A 10,900-nucleotide genomic window follows, 5' to 3' on the forward strand; every position below is an offset into this window, starting at 1 on the left:
TTTAGTAAATTCTAATTTCGCTTAAGCCTGGCTCACTTAAATTTAGAACTCATTTTTAAACTATTAACTTTAACTGTTTCCCATTGCATCACCTACTGATATTTATTATTTAGTTTTGAATCTTGAACTTTTCGCCGAAAATAAAATAAAAAATTACTAGAAATTATTGATTTTTTCATCAAAATAATATATTTCTTATTGGAAAAGTGATATTTATTTGAAAACATAATGTCATACTGTGTATCGCATGGTATTTAACCCTTACATGTTATTACTATTATAACATTATAATTATATATCCTTCATAACATTATCTTACTTTAAATAGTTCAATTCTAGATTGATTTTGTATAATATAAATAATATTTTTTAAAAAAACGCGATTATCGATTGTTTTGTAGATTCACGTGTATTATACGTATCATTAGTATGGATTTATCATACACTAAATAGTTTGATCCGAATAATATTTTATTCTAGTCTACAACACAAGAAGGAAGGTTTTGTCCATTTACTATCCACTTGAGTAACTTTGATTTTTGTGATAAATTTTTAAAGAGATGTATCTTGGGCAGCTGCTGAATCTAGTAGTGTTATCATTTAAACTATTAAGAAAAAATTTCTAAAACTAAATTTGTGTTAATTATAGGTTTCAAACCTGGAGATAAAACACTCATTCTTTTTGCATACGTTTTTTAAGTTCTTTTTCAATTTTTAAAGGACACAACCTGTGAAACAGCCAATGAAGTAATTTAAATTATGAAATTATTCTTTTATAATCTTTTGTTCATTATTCAAAGTATTTCTTGGAGGAACTTGATATTTTCAATGCTAATATTTCAACATAGGACAGTGTCTTCGTACCTATTAATATTGAAATAGCTGATTTTTTAACAATTTCTTTTTCACTTTTAACATTGTTTTCATTGTCATCATATTTTCAAAAGAGCTTAGAGGGTTAATTCTTATTATTTAATTGTTTTATTTTTGTTTCAGATATTTATTCTGTGTACATAGACGTGTTTATAAATCTATCTAAATCAATTGATGTACAGGATAATTAAACAATATTTATCAGCTAATAAAATATTTAAATGAAAGCAAATATTATAAGCATGTATACAATCTTTTGAAATTATGATTTTATTTATGTATTGTAAAAGACGAAAGTATATAAATTAAAGATAATTTTAAAATATAATGAAATATAAACTATTTACATTTGTTAATATAAGCATAGGCGTAGTGTGAGGTGGGGCACACATTTTATTTTTTAGAAAACTGTTAATCTATCTTAAGTTTTATATAAATATCCATACATCTGAAACATAAATAAGCATATATACATAAAACTTAAAATAAAAAAATAGCTTTTTGAAAACAAAAAGTGTGCCTCCTCCTGCTACGCCTATGACACTAAGTTTAAATTATTTATGCGTATTTTTTCTTCTTTTAGGTAAAGATAAAGTTATGTTTCTCACTCCTGAAGAGCTAAAAGGTCCTAGTTCTATAAAATTACCAGAAGATAAGGAACCTAGAGGTATGATAGTCACATTGTTGGTCACATTGGTAATTATTTATTGAAAGTGTTTACTCTAAAGAATTTTTGTTTTGTTAACTCCTATTTATGTATAAATAGTATATTATATCCCAAGTTGTATATAATATATTTATTTTAACACTGTCAAATGTTAATTAGCAGTGTAAGATAAAATGAAAAACTTTCTGCAAACACAAAATCTGATTTAAAAAATTTTCTGCTAGCATTGATTAACTCAGGGTTCCTGCGGCCTTGAAAAGTACTAGAATTTTGATTTTGTTAACTCATTTTTATTGTATAAACAGTATATTATATCCAAGTTGTGCATAATATTTTTATTTTTACTGTATCGAATGTTAATGAGCAGTGTTAGATAAAATGAAAACTATGAACACAAAATCTCAGTTAAAAAATTTTCTGCAAGCATTGATTAACTCAGGGTTTCTGCGGCCTTGAAAAGTTCTTGAATTTAATTTTGATTTTCAAGAGCTCCAAGAAGTACTTGAAAATAATGCTAAATCCTTGAAAATTTCAAAATGACCTTGAAAATATCGAAAACCTATTTCTCGTATTTCTGTCTTGAACTTCTAACCCAAACCACTCATTTTTATTAACTGAGCATGCTTTTCCAAGTTTTGACATGTTTTTCTTTATTAATTTATTCACTTATATGATCTGCTTTACTTTTTATAAAAAACCTTGGATTTTCTTTCTTTATGATATGTGTTTTTAAAGTTGGTTACGTTTGTATATTAATATCAGTACAACATTAACATTTTGTTTTATTAAAATTTGATTTTCAGGGACTTAATTTCGTTCTTTTCTAAATCATATTTTACCATGCACATTCAAAAATTATTTAGTATATCTGTTAATACTACTATTGTTCTTTACATATCATATAAGAATCTTAAGTTTTTTACAAATAAAAATCTTTTAATAAGTTTAATTGGTATGTTTTATATTTTCTTTACATTAACTGTAGATTTGTTATTATAATTAACTTTAAGTATACTTTGTTTTTACCTTCGTATAGAATGTTTGAAACATGTTGTGTTGCATTTTTAACAAGTGCTTTTTTAATTGGGTGGTTTTAAAAATGCTTAATTTTCCCTTTTCGAGAATGATATTTTTTTCTTCTTGACCATGCCAGTTTACGCCACATATTATGCATAAGCATGCTTTTCAGATTGTTCTATTCAACGTTTTCACAATTCCTTTAACAATAATCTATTTCTGCGTATCGTCAGTTCATATCATATAAAAGCGCCAATCATTTACAGGTTTGATTCAATACCTGTGCGTCTAGTGAACTGCGTACAGAGAGATTATTGCACTCTCATATACAATTCTGCTGCATTTTGCAAGATATTCTTATTTTCAAGCTTCACTGAAATCACAAAATCGAACCAAAGAACATCTTTATCATTTTGTAATGGCTAATATAATCAAGAACAGAGTTCTTTGTCAAAAACTAGTTATTTTATCATGATCGTGTAAAGTCTTTGAAAATTTTTTGCATTTTGTTACTGTTTATAGTGCTTAAAAAGTACTTTAAAGATGCTTATTTCTTGTTGAAAGATTTGGCCACGCACCTTGTTGAAATGTTCCTCTTTTCTTTATGACTTGTTCAAATCTTTGCTTGTTCAGAGGTTGTATACCTAACTTAAAATAGGTTTTATGTAAAATACAAATCTAAGGTTTTTATGCTTCACAAATTTTATTTTTGACTTGATGTCACTCACCCTTGTTTTTTTTTTTTTTTTTTTTTACTATTTAGATTACTTTTNTTTTTGTACTATTTAGATTACTTTTTGAAATAAAGAGAGAGCAATGGAAGTCTTATTTTTTAGTACCATAAACTTCAAAACATTTTAGTTTAAAATGTTAAATTTTAGTCTATCTTTTAATTTAAGACCTTGAAAATTTTATAATTAGTCTTAAAAAGTACTTGAATTTTATTTTTAAAGTAGAGCATGAACCCAGTTTCAACTTCTGCGTCACCACCACATTTTTGTGAAATTGGTTTGATAATCGTTGATTTTTTTAAAAAAAAATTATTTAATTTTTATAGAGTTCTATTTTGATCAATACCATAATTATGAGTTTGATAAAAAAGCGAATATAGAAATCCACAATTGTTCTGTGTGAAAACATTTTTGAATAATTGAAAAAATATCTAACATTTAAGCAAAAAAAAAGTTTATGTAGGAAACATTTATCCACAGAATATTATCAATGTTTCAATAAAAATATTGCTACAAGATTTCATTTATTTAAGTTTATTTAAATTGTGTCAATGCAAATCTCATTGTGCGATTTTTAAATCATGTGAATACAAATCTCGACATTTAATTTTAAAATTATGTAAACATGAATCTCAGTTCTTTATTATAAAATCATGTGAATTTGAATCTGAATGTTTGAGTTTAAAATTGAGTGAATATGAATCTCAATGTTTGATTTCAAAATTGCATGAATACAAATTCTGATGTAAAATGCTTAAGTCATTTGAGCAGGAATCATAATAGTGGCTTTTCAAAAACTTGATATTTGATATAAAATTGTGAAACAATATCTTAAATCATGTAAACAGGTATCGAGTTGTGCGATTTTAAATCAAATCTCAATGCTGCTAAGTTGTTCTTTTTAAGTCTAAGTAATAAACTATTCAAACTTACTAAAGAAATTATAAAATTTTGAATTCAATGTCAATATATTTTTAGGTATACATTTAAAATCCCTCTCTTAAACTTTTTAATTCTCCATAATCTTTTTTCGGTTATGTTTAGTTTGCGAATTTATGTTTTGTTACATTCCTCGATCCATTTTTTAAAAAAATTTCCAGCTGCTTTTGTTAAAGTTTTGAATTTACCTATTGCATGTTCCATGCTATAATTTTAAGAATTATTCAAGATTGGGAAAAATATAGCAGTCACTACTGCCACTCACTTGTTGATGATCTAAAGTTTATATCAGTTGAAAATACAGCCAACCTATATTTTAAATATATTTATATAAAATAAAACTAGTTCACTGTTTAAAAAATTATGGTAGACTTTCTATAAACTTCATGGCATGACTTTCACTTCTAAGCAAGTTTGTGGTGTAATCTGCAAATTTGTCCAAAAAATTTCACATTAAAATGAATAATCTTCATTTGTAATTGATGCTTTGTCATAAAATTTGTTCATTTCAGAAAGAATGATTTTATATTTTCAAAAATATAAATAAGATTGGTAGTGAGACATCTTTATTTTTGATTGTATTTTCTAATAGCAGAAATGAATTTTGATGGTCCTTTGATTCTTAAGTACCACAAGATTGCTATGCTTTTTTTAATTTTTTTCAAAATAATTTTTTAAGCATATATAGAAAATGAGTTTTATTCTAATATTTAGTTTTATTCTAATTCTATTTTATTCTAATGAAATAATTAGTGAATGCAATAATGATTATATTTCGTTCAATAATTTTATTTAAAATAATTTTAAGACAGTCATAAAAAAGAACTTAATTATATATCTTTGAAAATAAATTACTTGTTATGGTTTGAGTTATTTGGTTTCTGCCAACTATTTTTAATTCAAAATTGTTTTGCTCTTACATTTGTATTAGAGGATCATAAATAATGGAATTTTTAAAAGTAGGACACTTTTTTAAATTATATGTTTATATAAATGGTTAATCAAAAAATTTCTTTTGAAAAAGGATATTTTAGAATAATTTTATTTTGAATGTACATTTTATTTACGATTGCAGATCTTAAAGTTGAATCTTGATTCTCGAGATCACGAGTATGTCGAAAAGATCATAATTGAATGGTAATCGCCTGACTTTTTCTAGTGGGGTTTTTAAATGTGAAAACTTCAAACTATAAACAAAATTGCTGAAATNTTTTTTTTTTTTTAAATTTTTTTAAAATAATTTTTTAAGCATATATTTAGAAAATTAGTTTTATTCTAATATTTAGTTTTATTCTAATTTCATTTTATTCTAATGAAATAATTAGTGAATGCAATAATGATTATATTTCATTCAATAATTTTTTTAAAAATAATTTTAAGACAGTCATTAAAAAGGCCTTAATTATATATCTTTGAAAATAAATTACTTGTAATGGTTTGAGTTGTTTGGTTTCTGCCAACTATTTTTATTTCAAAATTGTTTTGCTCTTACATTTGCATTAGAGGATCATAAATAATGGAATTTTTAAAAGTAGGACACTTTTTTAAATTATATGTTTATATAAATGGTTAATCAAAAAATTTCTTTTGAAAAAGGATATTTTAGAATAATTTTATTTTGGATGTAAATTTTATTTACGATTGCAGATGTTAAAGTTGAATCTTGATTCTCGAGATCACGAGTATGTCGAAGAGATAATAATTGAATGGTAATCACCTGACTTTTTCTTGTGGGGTTTTTAAATGTGAAAACTTCAAACTATAAACAAAATTGCTAAAATTAAGTGGTACTTTTAAGAAAGTTTTTGTTTCATTTTCTAACAAATGTAACAAAGCAATTTCATGAATAGAAAAACCAACACATATTTGTATTCTTCTTGTTTACTTACAACGTGACGACAGATTCGTCCTCGCAACAGTAATTGTATAACATTTACTTCTTTCAGTTTTTCAGACTTTTCAACGCTTAGTTAATATGTCTTCTGCATCTAGGACTTCGTGAATTATAGTAGTATCACTAGCAGGTTATGTTTATTGTGAGATTCCGATGTTATATTTAATCCACACCTAACATTTTCATCATTACAATGCTATTTGTAGAGCTTTGTCTTTATAGAAATTTAAGCAGTTTAAGAATTCATCATAAGCATTTTTTTCTAAGCAGGTATTTTCAACATCAATGAAATAAAACTGGACTCATCATTTGTTTCTTTAATCCTTCGCTTCATCTTTATTATTCTCAGCTACAACTTTTTTTTTGGTGAAAGTCACCCTTCATTTAAATTTTTAGCCAAATTAAAAATTGGTTTATTCTCTGTTAATGACTATCATTGGATAAAGTGTTTTAAACTTCTTAACAAATTTTATTTCTCCATGGTGCATGGGTTATGACTAAGATGAAATGTTCATCTGAACAATTTTAACACACATTGGAAAAGGTATAGGATAATCTCAGTTCTATTTTTATTTTAAAAGTAATGGAAATTTATATGCAATTTTATTTTGATATTGACCTCATGCTGCAATGCTGCTTGATTCTTTGAATTAGAAAAATTGAGTTTATCATTTCTTATAATTTAATCCAAATCTTTAATAGGTACTTCTTTTGTCTGTTTAAATTATCATTTTTTTAAAGTATTAATTATGATTCATTTTTGTTAATGTATCCTTGAATTTATTTAATATTTTGCTTCTTTAATTTGGGAGAAGACCAGAGATGCCAACTGCTCCGGACAAGTCAAAATAATTAAAAAACGATAAATAACTACTAACTAAATTTTGCAAATATTTGACTATTTTGCTTGCTTTTTAAAAGGTACAGCATGACATTAGTACTACAAAGTGGTGAATTATATAAGCCTATGAATTATTAAGAAATATTGGTGGATAAAAATCTACTATATTGAATTCATTAAACCAAGAATCTCAATTTATAAACTACCACTTTAAAATATATATTTGCTGTCCGGAGCAAGATGGCATCTCTGGAAGACATGTGAGTTGTATCAAATCTCTGCCCTACAAAAAAGTTGAATGTTCCTAATTTTTGAAACCAAAATTTTATATTGCATTGATTTGACTTTCTCAATGTTGATCTTCTAAACAAGTTTTAATTTGAGTGAGCATCTTAGAAAAGGATTTATCAGTTTATTCATTAGATGTTGTGGTATAATACATCCCACACACCTGTTAGTGTGATTGTTTTTACCGACAGAATGTATATATGAGAAACTAAGTAACAATGTGAATAATTCTGCTTGCAAGATTTTTAGTTTTAAATAATAAAATTTTTTTAGTCGATTACTTAATTGCCTGTAACTAATACAAGTAAATTAATAGTAAATTTTTTCCCTGCCTTGAAAACTGCTGCAATGGATGCTCAACTTATATTCTGTTCAACTGCTAATTCTTTGTTCAGATCGATAAGCAGGCATCTAATTTTTAAGGATTTAGCTTTAAAGCTAATATTTTTAAAAATATAACTTTAAACAACAATTGGAGATAAGACTTCGCTGACAAGTTTAAGCACTGTTTGCAAAGGGAGAGCAGATGTTTCATTCGAATCCATGAAATTTAAACTAAGTACAAATGTGTGGTAATTGCGACCAAGGACAGTAAAACTTGGACAGAAATGCTCAAAATTGAATTTAAAAAAACTGTGCCATAGTCACATAAACGTATATCGCTAATTAAATAAGTTTTGTCTTGTAGATATGTAATTAAACTTAAAGATGTGTTTATTTTATTATTGTTTTCATATTCACTAGTTTTAACTGTTTATAAACATATTTAAAGAATGCTTATGAAAAAAGAAACAGTTTGAAAATTAAATGAACTATTTGCATCAGGTTTCAAGTATTGGGTTATGAGATATCTCATTCTCCTATAATGTTTTAGGACGCACCCTTCTTTCTGCATGAAACAGAATTCAGAAAGTTGCAAAGCTTGTTGTCAAAGATTGTTCAATTTTAAGCAAGTCTCAAAGAAAAAACTAACTCTTCATATAGCAGTTTATGTTAAGTATTTCTGAAACGTTTTCACAATAGTAAAATGTTTCACAATAGTGTATACTTCAAAAAAATTTTCACAATTTTTATGAAATAAGTTTTTTGTCCATTTTTTCACTAATTTGATGAATTAGGCCTGTAAGATAAGCACTACTGATACGATTTTCATATTTGTTATGGTGTTTTTTTTTTCTTTTTGTGAATGAGTATTGCAAGAATAAAATAATGCTCTTTGAACGGAATATGATCATGAAAATGATTTAAAATCTGCAGTTATCTGGAAAGCTACATTGCAACAATGCAGGCTGGAGCTGAAGTAGTCCTAAAACTTTTGTTTTTGGCACTACTTTATCTCAAGCTTATATTATTATGGCAAAGCAGACTTGAAAATATAAGTTTTATGTTCTTTTAAAAAAAAAAATTTTAATTAACAAATAAAGAAAAAACTTATAAGGAAGTTATTTTATCACAACACTAAGTATTAGTGTTGTGATAAAATAACTTCCTTATTTATCACAAATAGTACAGGGTTCCCGCGGCCTTGAAAAGTACTTGAATTTCATTTTGATTTTCAAGGGCCCCTAGAAGTACTTGAAAATGATATTAAATCCTTGAAAAAATTCGAAATCACCTTGAAAAGTATCGAAAACTCAGGAAAACCAGTATTTCTATGTTTAACTTTTTGATGCCCGTAAGTGTGAGAGAATGACTTCCCCGTCTTTCAGATGATGACACGTACTGTTTGATTTTAGGATTTTATGTATGTTTGACTGATTTTAGGAATTTTAAATATTAGGAACTGCTCCAGATTCTGACAAAGTCTCGATTCTTATTCACGCGATTTTAATATCATCATCGATCTTCGTATTAGACTTATTTAAAAATTATGTGTTGCAGGGATGAAAGACTTCCGCAAAAAAGCGGAAATCCGCTTTTTTTCCCCAATTTTGAAAATTTCCGACCATGTTCCAAAAACTAAAATTTTTGGGAAGTCCTATTGGAGAAACCCAAGCCGCCCGAACGATAGTCGGATTACCGCGACTTCTGTTATAGAGTGGAAAGGAGTCTAAGCGTTTCGTTTCAAGCGCCGATATTTGATTTTTTTTTTTTTTTTTTGGCTGATTTTTGGAATTTTTAAATATTAGGAACTGCACCGGAATCTGCTAAAATCGCGATTTTTAATCAGATGATTTTAATATCAATCATTGATTTTCGTATTTAACTGATTTAAAACTTACGTGTTGCAATTTTTTAGGCGATTTAAAAANGAAGTCTTATTTTTCAGTACTGCTATTATCGACTAACATTTATCGTCAAAACATTTTAGTTTAAAATGTTAAATTTTAGTCTATCTTTAACTAAAATTTAAGTCCTTGAGAATTTTATAATAAGTCTTAAAAAGTCCTTGAAAAGTACTTGAATTTTATTTTTATAGTAGAGCATGAACCCTGTAGTATTATTATATATGGTATTATAATAGTATAGTATTATAATAATAGTATAGTATAATATTATAATAATAGTATAGTATAGTATTATAATAATAGTATAGTATTATGATAGTCTAGTATTATTATAGTATGGTTAAAGTATAATAGTATAGTTTTATCACAAATTACTTTATCGCAATAAGTATTTATCACAACACTAAGTATTTTACGCTTTAATTTTTGCTGTGTAGTTAAAAGTTTGACTTTTAAAATCTAAAAATTCCCTTTTATTACTTTAAATAACCTTTTAATAAAAAAAATTTCTTTTGAAAAATATTCTGCAGTATTATAGTACTTTTTTGTTCTTAATATCATTTTTAAAATTATTCAAAATTATTTTTGTGGCATTTATTTTCAACTAATCTGAGATATATTTTGTAGGTTTGTTGCAATCAAATGGTGATATAAATTGGAGCTGTCCTTGTTTAGGCAGTATGGTTGTTGGTCCATGCAATGTCGAGTTTAGAGAGTCTTTGTCCTGCTTTCACTATAGCACTGCAGAACCTAGAGGCAGTGATTGTCTAAAGCAATTTCGTGCAATGAACGACTGTATGTCACAGTATCCTAATCTTTATAAGAAAGATGAAGACACCGATGCTACATTGCAAAGCTTAGAAGAGGAGCAATTTTCTCGAATAGATGATACTATACAAGACAAAGATGTAAATGGTACATCATCAAAAACCGATGTAACACAAAAGTAGTATGTTCTTAAATTTAGGTCATAAAAGCAATTCAATCATTTGTACAGGACTGTTTGGAGTCATTAGGCAATAATTCACTTTGTTAAAATAAAAAATGATTATTTTATTTTATTTCTTTCATTCAAAACAAAATTATCATTTAGCATAAAATGCAGTTTCACTTATTAAAATCACTAAAAAAAGGCTGGTGAAAATTTTGAATAAAAAAATAAAAAAGAGCCATATACATATTAAGATCTGATTTTTCATTACATTAATTACTTACCATTCAAAACCCTGAAGAAACTTTTATTGCTTAATCCTTCTTCTTTCAAAATCCAAAATTATGTATAATTTATTTTCCTAATTGTGTGACTCTTGGATATTATGTACATCAGAACTATATTTTTTACCCTAAAATGATAGAAGAGAAACTTTCAATTTTTGACATTTTTTAAAAAAAAATTTCTCAAGAAATACCTAGAGGATTATT

At 26.2% G+C, this 10,900-nt stretch overlaps 1 protein-coding gene across 1 annotated transcript; it reads left to right on the forward strand.

Moving 5' to 3' along the window:
* Positions 1 to 80: 80 nt before the first annotated feature.
* Positions 81 to 10,538, forward strand: LOC107448693 (mitochondrial intermembrane space import and assembly protein 40-B). Its single transcript, XM_016063993.4, has 3 exons — positions 81 to 250; positions 1,457 to 1,540; positions 10,106 to 10,538. Exons 1-3 carry the CDS (start codon positions 229 to 231, stop codon positions 10,426 to 10,428), a joined length of 429 nt encoding a protein of 142 aa, XP_015919479.1. The 5' UTR covers positions 81 to 228; the 3' UTR covers positions 10,429 to 10,538.
* The last annotated feature ends 362 nt before the right edge of the window (positions 10,539 to 10,900 follow it).

This window comes from Parasteatoda tepidariorum, chromosome 10 (assembly GCF_043381705.1).
Source record: "Parasteatoda tepidariorum isolate YZ-2023 chromosome 10, CAS_Ptep_4.0, whole genome shotgun sequence".
Taxonomy (NCBI): domain Eukaryota; kingdom Metazoa; phylum Arthropoda; class Arachnida; order Araneae; family Theridiidae; genus Parasteatoda; species Parasteatoda tepidariorum.

What these genes read in the sequence shown, in the direction of transcription:
- LOC107448693 (XM_016063993.4), top strand. Translation starts at nt 229, where the DNA reads ATGTCATACTGTGTATCGCATG. An exon ending in GTCATACTGTGTATCGCATG is followed by an intron (nt 251 to 1,456) that starts GTATTTAACCCT and finishes TTCTTCTTTTAG; the next exon opens with GTAAAGATAAAGTTATGTTT. An exon ending in AGAAGATAAGGAACCTAGAG is followed by an intron (nt 1,541 to 10,105) that starts GTATGATAGTCA and finishes TATATTTTGTAG; the next exon opens with GTTTGTTGCAATCAAATGGT.